The following is an 18,581-nucleotide window of genomic DNA, read 5'->3' as shown; positions in this document are numbered from 1 at the left end:
AACGAAGACCAAACAGGTCTTAGGATTGTATTCCTTTTGGCATTAGCTACGTTTCAGTGGAACCGCTAAATATTTTAGAAGGCGTATAACTGCTAACCTGTTAGTAGCTGAGGAGGTAACCGCCTGCTGTATCTTGCCCTTCAGGTGGCTAACAAGTGCCGCTGCTTCGCCCATATCGGACGGACACATCACAACTTTCGTCCTCTCCGGCCATTGTTGATCATCTTTTCAGAAAGTTAAGCCGCGCATTGTTGAAGTAACACTTCGCGACATGCTGTAATATCGTACAGAACCACATTTCTTTTCTAGGATTAGAGCTATGATCACCTCTCACCACCACGCACACACTACATCTAGCTCGCGCGTTACGAGGCGGGTTGCCAGGTGTGACTGATTTCTAGCGCCAAAAACGCTTGAAACCCGCCTGGAGCCATTACAACATGCGTTATTTGAAACCCACTCAATTTGGCAACACATGGTTAGGCAGACGTAGCCTGCACTAGACAACATTTCCACGAGAACTCGGACATTTAGATTTTATTACGCCGTGGCATCAACTTCATAAAGATAATTGATGAAACACTGTATGGATTTCCATGACTTTTCCAAAACTTTTGACCAAAAATACGTTTTCCATAACTTTTCCAGGCCTGGAAATTTGAATTTTCAAATTCCATAACTTTTCCAGGTTTTTCATGACCGTACGAACCCTGTATATGTCACTAGTTGAAACAGGCGTAATGGGCAGAAAGAGAAGGAGAAGCGGTGAGCGCGCAGCAGCCTCCAGAGGAGGGAGAAATACCAACACCTATATTCAACACCTTAGTTTAAACTTCTCAAATTAAAAAAAGCAGCATAAAGTGTAGAACACAATCAACAGATGCCTAAATGGCAATGATTCGCTACTCTAGTCACTCCACAAGCTACACAAGGTGCCACATGCGCAAAGCTGGTAGCCTATTTTTCCACGTAGCACTCACTTCAGCATAATGAAAAATAACAACTATGCGATGCTGGTTTTGAAAATAAGTCGGCTAGCAGCAAATGCTAGTACACATGTTGGGATAAGAAATTCCTTTAGTAACTTGACATGCTCCTCCTGCATACAAAACATCATACTTAACTAATGAAAGGAGTAAAGACATCAGACTTACAACTTCGTGAGGGCCAACCAGTTATGTAGACTGTAAACTCCCTGGTGATTGCTCTAATGTCTTCCAAAATATTCCAGAAGTTGCAGCATGCATGCTTATTCTTGTAAGAGCAACGTTGTCACGAAGCATGGTGCTAAGCAGCATGATTCAGCACAGTTGTTTTATCTAACTTGTCTCTGTGGCATCTAGTAATGTTCAATTATGCAGCTTGCACATTCTGATATTCTGAACCTGCTATATGTACGCGCGCATAATAAAACCGTCTTTCGCTTTTTACAAAGGGGGGAAATGACGCTATTTTTTTGTTAAACTGTCCGTCGCTTAAAATGGACATAACTTCGGAATGGGAGAGGCTAAAAATTTATCGTTTTTAGTAATAAAAAGCTAAGAGCTTCAGCTTTTAAACAAGCCATGTGGCATGTGTCTGTAGATCTAAAACAAAATTTGCTGGGTCTGTTAAAAAAATGTGAAACTTTCTGGCACTGTCAGAGACTGGTCTAAGGTCCCTGCGTGACAGGTCATTTGCATGATAAGAGTATGGGCGATCACGGCCATTAGCGAATACTTTGTTCTCAACAACTTCACATAAAGAAATGTGTATTCTGAAGCAAGCCTGTCGTTGTCATCAGGACATGATTTTTTACTGAAACATGCTGTATGGTTGCAACTTAATTGCAACTCGGATTCAAAAAAACCCGCGTTGCGGTGTCATCTGGCCGAGGCCTAAATCTAACTTGTTTTAAGTACATTGAGAAAGTGTTAAAATCTCACCAGCAAATTCAGAAGCTTCAGCTATCCTTCCCACGCAGAATGGACAAACATTTGGGCAGGAGTAAACTTCTGAACGCAGTGAAATGCAATTTGGCTGATACATTAGATAAACTGGCTACCAAACGCATTATATTACGGTAGAATCTAAGGAGGAAGATATATATCATTAAGTTACTGGTTGTTTTATGGCATGCGTAAGACAAAAGCAAAGCAACGCAAATATTCTGAGGGCATTATGCATATGCTGTTTGAGAACCAGCAGAAAATGATTGAAGAACAAAATCAGAAAATTGAATGGCTGAATGATTTCCTTGCAACTATTGTGAACAATATGGAACTGTTAAATGGGAAAATGAATCGTGAGAGCACCAAGGCCGCTGGCACATCTGCCCGCGCTCCATGTGATGCCGAGACAAAAGCTGTTGTTAGCGACGCCTCTCTGGAAGAGCACAGTATGGCCGCTCTCCAATGCCTTGCAAGGTCGAGCAAACAAAGGACCAAAAAGAAACGCACTAGGCGAAAAGTAAGCAATCACAGCAAATGCTGTAAATCCTGCAACAAAGCAGGACATGAAGCGCAAAAATGTTGGCAACTTGGACTAGGACATCCTCCGCCATACTTTCTCAAGAGCTGCGCGTCACTTGAGACTGATATTGATCAAAGCAGCTCGTGTCAATCGCCGACCTTTGAAAGATATCGCGCAGAAGGACCTTCGCCACCTCCAAAAAGGAGAAAACCCACAAATGTTCACGACATGACTATGATTTTCAGACCGTTGCTCCACTATGGGTATGATAGGTAATTTGTGTATTTCTCCGAGCATGTACAGTATTCGCACAGGTTTTACCAGATGTGTTCAAGCCATCTTAAGAGTTCATTTCGAAGTGAGATGCCCACGGACCAGTGCAATTAAATGCCGACAGAGTCATACTGTCGCTGTTATCTTGGTAAGAGTTTGCTTAAGGGGTCATCCCCCCCATGCCATGTGGTGGCTCAAACCCGTGGGGTCGGGTGTCACTGACCCTACAAGACAAAGGACCTTGGCCACCTCTCCTTACAGTATAAAAGCCTATGATAATGAGCCCTTCTTTGAGTTCTTTCTCCCATGCACAAGACGTGTGTGTCTCTCTGTTTCTCTCTCTCTCCCTCTCTCTCTTTGTCCTAAACATTCTGAGGTTGACTAAAATGCCTTTGATTTCACTGTACCCTATGTAACCTGCAGTAGCCTTGAGATAAATGTAATGTTACCTTGCAGTTGATAATTAAATTGTCATATAACTTTCATGCATTTGTATCTCCTCATCTGTATCATGCCATTTGCCTTTACTGTGTCTTAAGTTAACACTGCTTCTGTTTCAAATGCCCACTCCTGGCCGTCGTTGGGTAGGAATACAATGGAGGGAAAAGTTATATACTTTTACAGTAATAAACTGATATTTTCTAGTATGGCACAAGTACAGTCATTTTTTGCAGCTAAAAATGGCTATTTCTGGAAATTAAAAATGGCGGACCATGGAGAAGATCCCCCTTTTCACGTATTTTCCAGTCATAATGAATACTTAGAATTTGATGGTGGTGGTAAGTATTCATGAAAAAGGTTACATTAGTGAATGGGTAGCATGCAGACATGTGGACTCGAGTCCAGTGACTTTGACTCGAGTCAGACTCGAGTCAGCGGTGTGAAGACTTGCGACTTGAAATTTCAAGATCAGAAAGGACTTGCGACTCGACTCGACTTGCACGCCTTTGACTCGGGACTCGACTTGGACTTGACAGTTGTAACTTGCAATGACTTGGCCTGACTTGCCACGTTTGGTCTATTTTTTTTTGTAACAAGTCAGACCCTTGTTTGCAGAATGCAACAGCGCCGCCCCCCCCCCCCCCGCCATTCTTTGTTTGAATCACGTCATTGCTGTAAGCGGTGCTATGCAGCCTGGACGCTGACCAGCGGCAACAGTGAAACACCATCTCCGAGTCTCCAGAACAAACACAGCCCACATTTTAAACCATCGCGGAAGTTAATTTGTCTCCCTCTCTCCACAACTCGTTTTACATTCTTGTATGGAAGTTTGATCTTATCTCTGATCTCGACACTCTGATCAACAAAAATTTTTCTATCAATGTTGTAGGAAGAGTGTGTGGTGGGGAGTGTGATGTGCAACACGTGTCTGTAGGCTACACACCAATGCTGCGTTGTGCGAAGCATATGCGTTTTGAGATGTCTGAAATCAGTTGAAAAACAATCTCCCACCTGCAGTATGAGACTAAGCTGGATGAGGTAATTTGCTGGTTGTGGAAGAGTTCGCCATAAAGTTATTAATGGAGCGTCAGACAATGGAGATGCAGATTTTGCCAAGAGTTTGAGCATAGCATACACAGCTAAAAGTAGCCTAGGCATTGTTCTTATAACGATATGAAACCTACGAAGTCGGACAATAAGTCAGAGCGGAGCATTGCGCAATAAGCATGCATTTGCTTTTGGGAAATTTCCGCCATTCTTGTGGACGAAAGAAATGTGACCGGCAAGTTGAGGGGACTCCAGTTAGGAGACAGCTGGCATAAGTTCACGCTTGTAGTGGGTTAGAGTCAAAGTTTAACCGTTTCTTTTAATAGCCTATTTTAACCTTATTAAATGGGCATCAGGACGCTATTTCAAAGACTAACTCACTGGGCACATTCAATGCGTCTAGTCCATGGCTAAAGAAACGCAAGCCGACGCACGCTATTGCTGAGCGGTGCGAGACATGCATGGCTCGGCTTCCCGTGGATAAAGCGCCCTGTGCCCAACCTATCTCGCGCTGCTCCCATCTTGCGCTCGAGAAACTTGTGTCTCATGGTGTCGACTCAATCTTATAGGCTATTAAGTTTCTCACAGTTCAAACATGTTTTGGTTGGTAATTTTGGAAGTTTGGAGTCACAATTGCCGTTGCTTGGAAATGACAGGTTAGAGCAGCGCGACGCAAGTACTGGAGAACTGGAATGTTAAACCCTGCTTTCCAAATAAACAAAAATCAGGAAACATAGAATCAGAACTTTGTTTGGCTACAATCTGTGACGTGCACGGTGGATAACTTATTCTTTCTGAAGATGCATGCATACAAGTGACTTTGTGGGGGAGGGGAGGGCGATAGAGGGAGGACAGCGAGACGAGGGTGAGAGGCGCAGACAACAATGCGACACATTTTGACGTGACTGACTGCAAACTACTATCAGTAACTGTATAGTAGCCTACTGCAAGCGGCACACCAAACGGCACAGGGCAGATCCACTTAGAGAAAAAATGAGAGCGAAATGTTGGATAGGGCATTATACACCGTATTTCTTCCTATACTGTAGAAGCGCAGAACAAGTTTGGCTCGTGAACTGACATTCTCACGCCACGTTTAGGTCTAATTTGCATTATTTCAGACTACGGCAGCGTGCAGGCGAATAAGCCCCGAGAAGAAGTCTGGTAGGCTAATATAACAAGACGTGGATGACCATCCTGCAAACGAATGTTCTCGCGCGGACTTTGACGCAGTAAAATGTTTCGTGATTGGTCATTGCGGTGAGAATGTGAGGGGGAAACCGACAATGCCGATACAGCTTCAACAATGTTCAGGAATTCAATCCAACTAACTAACTAGGCCTAAATTTGTCCTCATTTCTTAACCCATGTGGACAATTGTCTTCTAGGCTAAATACTGTTGGCACAAAGCCTACAGCAGATAGCATATAGTGCGCCGCACCATGCGCTCATTGGTGGGTTCACTGTCAGTGGTCAGCTTTTGGTTTAAAGATAATGAGATAAAATGCACCTGAGACAGGGCTTCCTGCTGAGCTGTGCTGTTAACTCATCATCCTGCCTCACATGTGTATCCCCCCTCCCCCCATACACACACACACACACACACACACACACACACACACACACACACACACACACACACACACACACACACAGGAATAATAATAATTTAAAAAGTCTTTTCATTGATTACCCCTGTATGTCATATCTTGATGAGAATGGTGAGCTTAATATGGTACCTTAAGGAAAATGGCATCTTTTAAAGCCAAACCAAAATGTTTACATTAGTCGAGTGGTACACTACAGTAAAGAGAGGGGGGGTTGGGTAGCACCTGTAAGACATGAACTACTTTAACCCTTGGCCTTTGTGGGTAAATTCATACATGGTAGCCTCGGCTGTATGAAAGTGTGAATCCGTGTTTTCAGGTCGGAAGTGTAATATGCCTCCCTAATGTCTTGAAAAAAACTTTCCCCGTGACCACCTCAGCATCCCTGGCTTAGTCTACTTTTTTTCCTCATTGAAATTAATGGTCTTAAAACAGTCAAGGCTTGTAGTTTCGGGGGTGTGGATTTAGGGGGTGCATTCAAAGTTTTTGGTCCTGGGCCCAGCCAAAGCTGTGGCCCTGTGCTCCTAGTGAAAAAGTTATGCGTTATGCGTTATGATGCTAGAGTCTGTATACAACCTTGACTAGATATGACTGGTCTTCTGCAGTTGATGGAACGGACACACACACACACACACACACACACACACACACACACACACACACCCAACACACACACACACACACACACACACACACACCCAACACACACACACACACACACACACACACGCATGCATGCATGCAAACAGGACTATTTGCCCACTGGACAGTAAATATTTGGCATATGGTTGCTCCTTTGTTTAAGTACAAATTCACATGAAATGTATTTTTATGTGAAAAAAATATTAAATTAAATGACATTTTACATACACAGCACAAGCAGTAATTTGGTTTAGACTGATTTCTCAGCAACTGTTTTAGTAATTGTCATCTTTTTACTCAGGTCTCATTATTATACTAATGAATTTATGATCGAAATTGTGATTGCAAATAGAAAATCCCTTTGTGACTTGTTAAGGACTTGAAAAAAAATGAGACTTGGACTTGGACTTGACTTGGCTGGGGTACGACTTGGACTTGGACTTGACTTGGTCAGATGTGTCTTGACTTGTGACTTGACTCGGACTTGAGTGGAAAGACTCGAGACTTACTTGTGACTTGCACATTAGTGACTTGGTCACACCTCTGGTAGCATGAATTCTGGAAATAAGCAACTAAAAATATTTCACAGTGTACCTTTAAAAACAGAAATCTGAGAAGAAAAACATTTAATCCATACAATCGCATTAGCTGTGGTTGAACCACTCTGACGTGCACTACTTCTAAAACGTCATTGGCCCCGTTACAGTTACCACAATTGTTTTAAAGAGTCATTTTAATCCAAAAGTGAGGCCTATATTTAAACAGTGGCTTGCTTGTTAAATGTGGGCCTAACTGCGGCAAGTACATTTCTGTATTGCATTCAAGCAAAATCTTTTCTATTCAGTGATCCCCTGGCATTGCAATGTGAACTCCCAGGAATCCCTGGACTCCACTTTGAGTACAACTTCCGTAACCACCACCAACTACTCGACTGACTGTGCACTCTGTATTTTTCCCACACACTAAAGGTGGTGGGTGCGCTGTGCTCTAACGGCAGGGTCACATACAGGCGAAAAGAGCGAAGCAAAGAGCTTGGCGAAATTCAGTGTTCCATTGCTCAGCTCAGCTGTCATCAGGTCGTCGCCCCGAATCAAATGTAATCAAAGAGTTATTTATGGTGTTGACTTGATTGGCTGCCGCAGGCGAAATTCGCTCCTTATTTGCATAATATTAAATTTGGTTGAATATTTTCGCTTCGCTCCTGTTGTCATTGGGCAACATTGTCTATTGAGACTCAGTTTCGAGTCCTGACTCTGGGTCTCTCTCTCTCTCTCTGTGTCTTGCACGTCCTGTCAAGTGTTCACTGTCCAATCAGAAATGGCACTAGAAGTAAAACCCCTAACATTGTTAAATTTAGTTGCAAAAAATGCATCTCTCTCTCTCCGTCTCTGTCTGTCTGTCTGTCTGTCTGTCTGTCTGTCTGTCTGTCTGTCTGTCTGTCTGTCTGTCTGTCTGTCTGTCTGTCTGTCTGTCTGTCTGTCTGTCTGTCTGTCTGTCTCTCTCTTTCTCTGGCCTACATCTGCAGCAGGGTGCAGGCAAACCAGGAAAGAATGCCCAGGCACCATTTACACCGATGAGCACGCAGTCGTGTGTGATACATGATGTGTGAGTGTGAGAGTGCGAGTCTGTGTGTATGTGCGTGTGTGTGCGTACGTGGGTGTGCATCCATGCGTGCATGCCATTCCATGAAGTCCACCTTATTGGGACTGTGTGTATGTGTGCATGTGTGTGTGTGTGTATGTGTGCATGTGTGTGTGTGTGTGTGTGTGTACGGGCGTGTGTTTTGCGCATCCCTGTGAGCATTACATTTTTAGATGCGTCCCACGCATCTCTATAAGAGGCTTTGGTGTCCGTCCGTCCGTCCGCCCTCCCGTGATGCGTTTCTGAATTGTGATTCCCTCTTGTGATTCCCTCTTGTGTCCACAAGGTGGCAGTCGCTCAGTGGAGTGGCAGAGCTCAGTTTTGGCCTGGAGCTCATGCGTGCAAACCAAAACGTCTACCATAATGGTTAGCAAACCGGCTACGCAGCTGATTGATTGCATTATCTGACACAACTGCAGAAGCACATAAGTCTGTATGCATATTCCATCCATGTGTGCCATGTGTGCTAGCCGAGTTCCTAAACATTCACACAAAGACGTCTTCAGATAAGGAGGATAACTGTCAAGCGCCACACTCAACAAACTCTTCATGGTCAATAACACCAAGCGGAGCACAAAAAATAGGAAGGCATGAGACATTTGCAGATAGCGTTTCCTATGGTCAGTGTTGTTACACTACACAGCGTCACCACTCAAAAGAAACAACACCCTTTGAAGAAAACAACAGCCCGAACACCGGCAATCCCCTGGATTTTTTTGACAATGTTGTGAGAAGTGCAGGCAAGATAGCAACTCGCGCTTTGAGCGTGGGTGGAGGAGGTTACTTCCATACTTCGATTAGATTTCACTGACACGCGAGCACAGGGAGAATGAAGGCTGTGTTTCTGTTGATCATACGCACGCGCGTCTTTTAAAGGGTTTATTCGGGGCGACCGCTTGACAGACAGCGCGCTCAGGGCTCGAAATTAACTTTTTTCCTTTGTGTCCCGCAATGGTCCCGGATTCTACTTTGTATTGTCCCGAATGTAACCATTTTTTTCGCGCCTAAATAAGTGGTAAATTATGTCCACGTTCAATTTCATGTGTGATTATGTTTGTTTTTTGTTTTTTTTGCAGTGCAACTGTGAATTCAGGTCTTTAAGAAAAAATAGGGTGTGTTAAATCATGAACATCTGTGCCTTATATAGAAAAATGCCTTGAGTAACCGTGCACATTTCGTTTTTCAAGAATATATGAGCATGGTGATATGAGGAAATCTGCATTCAATGACATTATATTTGTCAAACTGATTGCTTTATGCACCAATATAGCCTACCCATCATGTAGGCTATTGTAGACTCTATTGCAGCCAGCCTGTTACTCTGTTGTAGCCTATTTAGCCTACAGAAAAAAACAGCTTTCATTTAGTCTACTACATATCAATAACAATTCAGTGTCTGTTTAGCTTTAGTTAAAAAGTGGCAATAGTCTAACCTAGTCTGACTTTGGCCACTGGTTGTGATGGGCATGCCGGTGGAAGATAGCCAGGTCGTGCCCTCCTAGTGATGCAACAGCTTCAGCCAGTCTCGAAGAGATGTGAAAGTCGATGATAATCAGGCTAGGTGGAAGAAGATGCGGTAGGTTTTGGGGCCGCATTAGGAGTATGACAACGCATTGCAAGACGTTTCCTTTCCGCTTTAAATTCACTTGACATTGACATCAAGACAATTTGATAAGTTAACCTAAAAATAAATGCACAAGAGAAAAAACTACGACCGCACACTTAGGCCTACCTCACTTTCGAGAAAGAGAGGGGGATAGGCTAGCAATGGAGAGGGAGGGGAGGGGGAGAAAGAGAGGGATTGGAGAGAGAATAATGTGTGTGCTGGCAATGCTGTAAAATTGAAGCGCGTTCTTCGTGCTTGTAATCAATGAAGTCAAGGTGGACTTTTTCCCTTTTCAATTAGACCTTGGCTAATAGGCATTTCTGCTTTTACCAGCACAGAAACAATAACACGGATACTTCAACATTAATTAAATAACTGCGTTTGTATGACAATGTTCAGAATATAGCGCCTTCATTTCCAGCCACATTTGAATGAAACTACTTGACGTTCTTGGCTAACAACTACCTCTGTTAGCTTGCTTGCCGTTTCCCTTTGTTAATGGAAAGTAATTTACAGGCAGTTTCTGATATGTATGAATGAGGGTTAATCTACTTTAGAGCCAGCTCGCGTTTCTGGTGTTTTTGGGCAGATAGCACGCGACAGGTGGCCACAGACAACTGCGCATTGTTTGGGGCTGTTGCTTTGCTTACCTGAAATATTAGCAAAACCGAACTCCATTCCTCTCACAGCTTAACCATGTCTACTGGAATATATCCTTGTTGGCTTGAAAAATCAACAATCCAGAGCCCGTTTTCTCTGAGAGCATTTCTAGTTCAGGGTGAAATGGCATAACCAACGGGACAACCTCTCAGCAGTCCGAAGAACAACGCGCGCTTGCAGTCGCAGCTGCGAAATCTTAATCAACATTCTAGAACACAATGCGGACGTTTATAGGAAAGTTTTCTGTTGCTATTTTCGCTGATGGTTGGTGTTGAGTTAGGCTAATGTCCCAGTGTGATGGCTTTGCAAATATAATAGCCTACTTTTTGAATCTTTTCATTTATATTTTTGGACGGTCCCGGCATTGTCCCAGAAATGATAACTTTGTGTCCCCACAACATTTTTTATGGTCCCCGGGACGTCGGGACACCGTTAATTTCGAGCCCTGAGCGCGCTTTTCGGTTTATGCAGTAAATGTCTCATTGATTAGTTTTTGGAACTTACGGTGTGTCTGTAACGGTCCACGAAGACAATATCCACGTGAAAACGCAAACGCCTGCAAACCACTGTTTTGACAGAAAGACAGTTCACCTGTCGCCTACTCTATCTACTTCCCAAAGCGGCATTTAAAAGTAGCCTATTCCATGAAATCCAACATCAACGTCACTTCAAATAGGTGACAGCATCATGCACATACATGAAATAACACTTCAGTGAGGGGGGGACATCACTGCTCTCATATTAAAGTGAAAAGAGAATTTCACATTTTAGTTTATTTAATGTATGCAAAATTGCAAATAGCCTATTCATTGAAATCTGTCCAGAAAGGGTTGTAATCCAAGTTTGCCAAGTTTTTTATGTTTGTAATTATTATTTTTTAAAAATAAAAAATCGTGATAAAAAAATAAAATAAATAAAATAGAGATTTTATGTAAAACAAAATGTGATATGGGATGGGCCGATGCCCCCCCTAGCTAAATTCGCCTTAGGTCCCCAAATTGCTAAATGTAGTGTAAGGGATTATTTTGAAAAGACAGTAACATGTAATCAGCAATGCATTACAGTTTTTCAGTAACTTGCCCAACACTGTTGAAATCCTATGGTACTTTTTCAAATCCAGGCTTATACAGTACATGGTAGGCTTATTGATAAATTGCCTTGACAGGTTATGAGGAGGCCAAGGGGGCGTTTGGGCAAAAAAGGTTCCGAACGGGCATAGACGGACGCATCTGTTGTCCGCCTGTCGGACTTGTTTCATGAAGTTCACCTTATTGGGACTGACTGTGTGTGTGTGTGTGTGTGTGTGTGTGTGTGTGTGTGTGTGTGTGTGTGTGTGTGTGTGTGTGTGTGTGTGTGTGCGCGCCTGTGTGTGTGTGTGTGTGTGTGTGTGCGTGTGTGTGTGCGTGCATGCGTGCGTGTGTAAAGCTGTGCTAGCGGTAGCGTGTGAAGGGATGGTGTGTGTTTCTCGATGAGCGCGCTCCGCACAATAGGGGGTCACAGCTAGAGCGCATAGCAACACCCCACTCCTAAAAAAGATTACATTTCCCTCACACGAGGAGGTTTATCACGCCAGTGAGCAAGCCTCTGTGTGTGTGTGTGTGTGTGTGTGTGTGTGTGTGTGTGTGTGTGTGTGTGTGTGTGTGTGTGTGTGTGTGTGTGTGTGTGTGTGTGTGTGCGCAACTGGTGAGTCAAGAAGTCTGTATTTGGGCAAACACTAGGCTTCTCACGCCAGTGTGTGTGTGTGTGTGTGTGTGTGTGTGTGTGTGTGTGTGTGTGTGTGTGTGTGTGTGTGTGTGTGTGTGTGTGTGTGGTAAGCTAAAAAATATTTGGGCCAATGTGTTCGACACATCAGCATATGCACACACACATGCACACACACACGCACGCACGCACGCACGCACGCACGCGCACGCACGCGCACACACACACACACACACAGACACACAATCAAGACGGCTCAGCACAACAACTGAGCAGACTGTTGACATTTATAATCTCAGCAGAGATTTATTATGTCGTCTCCAATTTGTTTTTCTAACATTTATTTTGTCACCAAGACAGTATCTATTCATCTAAATATATGGTGTCTTGAGAAAAAGATTGTCTTTCTCAACAAGATAAGGATTTATTTTCAACAAACCACCAGGGGTGCACTTCTCGAAAGACTACGGTAGCTACTTTGTTGCTTGCAATGCAATTTCCCATTTTGGTAACTACCCAAGAAGCTAACTGCTAAAACTACGCTTTCGAGAAATGAACCCCAGTACAGACACAGTCAAAGCGGCTGCAAAACCACTAAAAAATACTTCTAATATCTTCATTATCTTCGGGGTGTTATCTGCTTATCTAACATTTCACTAAAAAGCCTTTCAAAAATATCTGTATAGTTCGAATTGGCTGAGAAAGATATAAACACGTTTATTTTCTATGAAAAGTGACATACCTGCCTAAAACATTGGATTATAAGAGGCATTTTTTATTACCTCTGTGGAGTTGTTGGAAAGGACAAAAGGAACAAGTGATTCAATTTTGGTGGTGATCCAGATCGCGAATCAGATCCAAGAATTTTTAAAAGATTTTTCACCATTGGGGGATAGGGCGAATGTTGACATTCTAGTTTCTAATTCCATAAAAAGAAGGCAGAAAGACTTGAAAAAATATAGGGCGTGATATAGTAAAATGTTCTATCCAACAGCTTCCTTGGCAGAGGTCTGCACTCTTGAGTGCATTTCTAGAGTGCAATAAAATAAATGCTTAAAGGTTTTAGGTTTCACTATTTGGCAAATGTATGAACACTGCATAATTTGAGATCTGAGATGTGTAAAGTGTGGCTTTTTAAATCTTTTTTAACATTCAACAGGTGGCTCATACTCTAGGGAAGTGTATGCATGAATTACCTGCTTTACTCTTCAGCCAAACTGGAGATGGTTGAGTGGGATTAAAACTAGGGATGGGATATCGGTATCGGTGTATCGGTATCGGGTTCAGATATCAACATATTTTCAGAGATCGGATCGGATCGGAATTTTCCCAAAGTATCGGAATTTTCCCAGGACTGATATTGAGCCAGGTGTAATGTTAATTTGAAGTCATAACACTTGCATATTAGTTTTCAGGATGGGATTGTTACTTTTTTACTTGATACTTTTACTTATTAATTGGTTTCCTGTTCTTCTGACTACCTTTTCTGACCAAATAGACATCTTGGGACTACCTCAAGTTGAAATTCATGCATATATGAGGTTTTGGTATTGGATCGGAGTAGTATCGGTATCGGCAGATATCCAAATTTAGATATCGGGATCGGATCGGAAGTGAAAAAATGTGTATCGGTGCATCCCTAATTTAAACATTTTTTTTTTTTTTAAAGAATCGTTATTATAATTCAGACGCCCAAGACGTCATGCCATACCCAAATCTTTTGGGGGAAGAACATTTGCATGTCCCAGTAGCAAATGGTTTAAAGCCTTGAAAATGCAAATATATGTATTATGTGGTGCTTTACCAGAATAGGTAGCCTGGTCAGGGACTGGGGTTGCAAAGTAGCCATCTGGCTATAAACCTTCAATGTATTCACATCTACAAGTTCTGTCATACCCTTGCCAGGTCAAGTTTGTTATAATTCGCACTGTATTGTCCCTGCCAAATAAACCACAAATAATTGTAAAAGTAAATCAATTCAGTCAAAATATGACGAGAAGAGGTCTACTGTCATGAATAGAAGGTGCATATGACCTTGCTGGACTTTTGTTTTTATATATGAATGTATTAAGCATGGGGACACCCATTTACATCTTGAATATTAAGAAGTGTATGAACCCTTGTTGGAATTATTTAAAGCGATACTCTGTGCACGCACACACGCACGCCCGCCCGCATACACACACACGCACACACACACACACACACACACACACACACACACACACACACACACACACACACACACGCACGCACACACACACACACACACACACACACACACACACACACACACACACACACACACGTTCCAATCATCATCATCACCAAACGTGTTCTCATTTCTGTGTAGCAGAATCGATCTCCAAACCCGCTGTACACACTCACTCACCACCTCAGTGATATGAGCCGAGGCTAGTTGTCCATCTTCCTACGTTCGTCGCCTTATGACACGAACATGACCGAACATGATATCCAAAGGCCATCCTTTTTCCGTGATCCATCTTAAAGGTTGTCTGTGTTGTTCTCCATTTTCTCAACCCACATACTCTCTCGCGGACATGAGCAATGATCCAGTGCCAATCACCTGTCCTCGTTACAGCTTGACCTATCCTGGCTCTAGCCTTCCATTCACTCTGGCGCTCCCCTTCGCACTGATTGACTGACCCAGTGTCAATGATCCATTGCCAACCACATATCCTGGTCATAGCTTGACCCATCCTAAGAAAGGCATCGCTTTTCAGTCTCTAGCGCTCCCCTTCTCACTCATTGACTGACCCAGTGCCAATGACCCATTGCCAACCACATATCCTGGTCATAGCTTGACCCATCCTAAGAAAGGCATCGCTTTTCAGTATCGCGCGCTCCCCTTCTCACTCATTGACTGACCCAGTGCCAATGACCCATTGCCAACCACATATCCTGGTCATAGCTTGACCTTTACCGAAAGAGGCATAGCTTTCAATTCTCTTTCCTTCCCCTACTCCATCCACTCACTCATTCATTCACTTGCGAGCAACGATCCATCACCCATCACCTATCATTGGGGTCATTCCATGTCAGATCTCCTAATGTCTTCTGGCAGGAAAAAAAGGGAGTCAATCTGCTCAAAACAGTGTATGTGTGCATGTGTGTGTGTGTGTGTGTACGGACGTGTGCTTTGCGCATCCCTGTGAGCATTCCATTTTTTCATGAAGTTCACCTTATTGGGACTGACTGACTGTGTGTGTGTGTGTGTGTGTGTGTGTGTGTGTGTGTGTGTGTGTGTGTGTGTGTGTGTGTGTGTGTGTGTGTGTGTGTGTGTGTGTGTGTGTGTGTGTGTGCGCACTTGCAGGCTTTTCACCTCCTTACCTGAGAGTGCCCTCGTCCTCTGCTGCCACCACCTCCTCCTCCTCCTCCTCCTCCTCTCCCTGCCTCTCCTCCTCCTCCTTGGCAGTGACATGGAAGACATATTTCCCCGGCAGCAGGGAGAATAAGTCTCCTGAGGAGAGCGGGTGCCACTGGTCCTTGGTCAGCGGACGAGGGTCGTCGTCCAGGGAAGACTGCACGAAGCATGGGTTCAGGTGGGTCTGGAGGAGAGATTACAAAGGAACACATTTATAAAATGGCACGTTACCGAGCCCGCTCACCTTAGCACAGATGTCAAAACACCAGCAACACAGGAACAACAAAACCTGTTAAAAAAAATAATTTCCTCCTTTGCAGGGGTAAAATACACACACCCATGCAAGGGTCGACTGTATGAGGCATAGATTTGGGTGTGTCGACAGGATAGGGAAAAGAGGAGAAGTGATAAATAGAGAGAAGAGGTATGCCAGGGAGATGGGGTAGCCATTGGTCCTTGGCCAGGGGACAAGGGGAGTCGATCCAGGGAAGACTGCACGAAGCAGGGTTCAGGTGGGTCTGGAGGGTCAACATGAAGACAATGGTCGAAACGAAACCCTGTTTTTCAGAAACTCTGCAATGGAATAAAATAACCAAAGGATTTTAAGTGTATGGACTACTCACTCCAAAATGAGCGATTACAAAGGAAGCATGCGCGTGTGCAACCTTCTTCAGGGCTAGACACCGATGGTCACCGATGAGCATCTGAAGTTTTATTGACTACCCACAAACGCAACTCTACCTCTCTCTCTCTCTTAGCACAAAACTTGTTGCCTGCTGTAGTTCTTGTGCACTGCATACCAACACTCTGGTCAGATTCAGAGCACCAGAGACCAACCAGCAAAGAAATAAACTAAAACTGGTGAAAACAAATGACATAAGATTACATTACAGACGCTTTTATCCAAAGCACACATATATTTCAAGGTATTGGTTACAGTCCCTGGAGCAGTGTGGGGATAGGCGCTTTGCTCAAGGGCACCTAAGCCATGGATGGTGTAGGGAAAGGTAAGGGTGGGATTCAAACCTGCAACCCACCCCCCCTAACCATTAGGAAACACGGTTGCCCACATTATCTCCATGGCAGAGGTAAAATCAAGACACACAGACGTAGATGCTTGACTGCACGAGGCACAGATTCGGGTGTGTCTACAGCAGGGGTGTCAAACTCATTTTGGTCCGGGGGCCGCATACAACCCATGTGGACCTCAAGCGGGCATTAGTGAGAAAAAAAAAAAACGTAAAGCAGAGGATAAGTGTTCAGTACTATCACATTTGAAGTGTGCTTAATATGTAGAAAGCAATGCAATACTGATAATCCTATGCAAAATTTCCTTGACTTCATTCATTCATTGCCAACCGTCAATGAATGCAATATGGGACAGTTCATTTTGGCAGGGGGTCTGGGGGTTATCCCCCAGAAAATGTTGTATTTCTTAGATGTAATTTCCTGCATTTTCACGCATTCTAACATCCCGTTTCCAGTTTCAGCTTAATAGGAACCAATACAAATCCAATTACATTTATTATTTAATTACAACCAATACCAATACAATACGAATAGGAAGTATTAACATTTTATCTCTATATAGCGCTTTATAGAGCTTTATCAAATGCCTGTTACAGTACAAATTCACCATTTATATTAGAAGTGTGATGTGCACTTTACTACATATATACAGTATAACAGAGGGACCATTGGGTTAATGTCATGCAGGTCTCGATTTTGCCCCGAGGGGCGTAATTGCGCATTTTGGTTATTTCATTGAAAAAAAAAAAAATTGTTTTAAAAAAAGCTTTTTTTTTTTTTTTTACATCCGGGCCGGATGGAACCCTCTGGCGGGCCGGATGCGGCCCGTGGGCCATACGTTTGACACCCCTGGTCTACAGAATAGGGAGAGGGGGGCAAATAGGGGTGGGCGATACGACAATATTAAACCGTGAATTGTGAAATCGAGTACAAGATCGTCTCGAATCCGCCAAAGTGGAGAAATCGTATAGTTCATCTTGCAGTAAGGATGTTAACTATGAGTATCAGAGTGATGTCTTCTTACTTAGTGTTGTTGTCTTCACTTTTATTCTTTACATTACTATATTCCAGTTGTGTATTTTATGACAGTGTCATCAGTGTGTTTACATTTAATTAATTGCTAATTACAAATTGCTACTATATAAAATGCCTGTTTTTTAAAATCTTTTCCATGGAAGATTGAGATAAAAAATCCTAATCGAAATTTTATGTTAAAAAATTGTGATACAACATTTTTGCCATATCGCCCACCCCTAGGGGCAATTTATCAATAGAGAGAAGACGTGGTAGAAGAGGAGGTATGCCAGGGAGAGGGGGTCGCCATTGGTCCTTAGCCAGGGGACAAGGGGAGTCATTGGGGGAAGACTGCTCGAAGCATGGGTTCAGGTGGGTTTGTTGTGGGATACAGGGATGTGTACCAAAAACAATGCACGCACACACACACGCACGCACGCGCGCACGCACACATGCACGCACACAGAATATAAAGAAGCACAGGTTCAGATGGGTCTGGGAGCCAAAGGAGGATTGTATAACAACCAAGGCAATTACAATCATGCACACACACACACACACACACACATCCAAAGACAGACACAGACACGCATGCACGCACGCACAGGTTCTCAAGGGATGCCTGCAAGAAGCACAGGTTCATGTGGGTCTGGGAGGAGAAAATCAAAAGGAATAAATAAAATTCATAGAAGTCGCTCTCACACACACACACACACACACACACACACACACACACACTCGCACACACACACTCTCGCACACACACACACACACACACACACACACACACACACACACACACACACACACACACACACACACACACACACACACACAATACAGGAGCATAGGTTGTGGTTGTATTTGTGTTTGTGGAAATGTAACCCACCCCCCACCCACACAAAACACAAACACACACACACACACACACACACACACACACACAGTATGTATACAGATATAGATACACATCAAGACTCAAAAACAGCATCAATTTGTGTTCTTGTGATGGATTGACCATCACTAGGGCTGTGGGTGTGTTCTGACTAACATGCCAACGAGCCTGGCTCTTTGGTGTAGCGGT

At 43.5% G+C, this 18,581-nt stretch overlaps 1 protein-coding gene across 1 annotated transcript in view; it reads right to left on the bottom strand.

Moving 5' to 3' along the window:
• The window catches only part of aplf (aprataxin and PNKP like factor), a 128,844-nt gene that overhangs the window by 92,835 nt on the left and 17,428 nt on the right, over window positions 1–18,581 (bottom strand). Inside the window, exon 4 of the mRNA XM_063208426.1 lies at window positions 15,421–15,638. Coding sequence (XP_063064496.1) covers window positions 15,421–15,638 — 218 coding nt within the window. The remainder of the gene's footprint in view (window positions 1–15,420; window positions 15,639–18,581) is intronic.

Source organism: Engraulis encrasicolus, chromosome 1, assembly GCF_034702125.1.
Source record: "Engraulis encrasicolus isolate BLACKSEA-1 chromosome 1, IST_EnEncr_1.0, whole genome shotgun sequence".
Taxonomy (NCBI): Eukaryota; Metazoa; Chordata; class Actinopteri; order Clupeiformes; family Engraulidae; genus Engraulis; species Engraulis encrasicolus.
The sequence above is the reverse complement of the archived record's forward strand: the minus strand, read 5'-3'. Positions and strand labels throughout refer to the sequence as shown.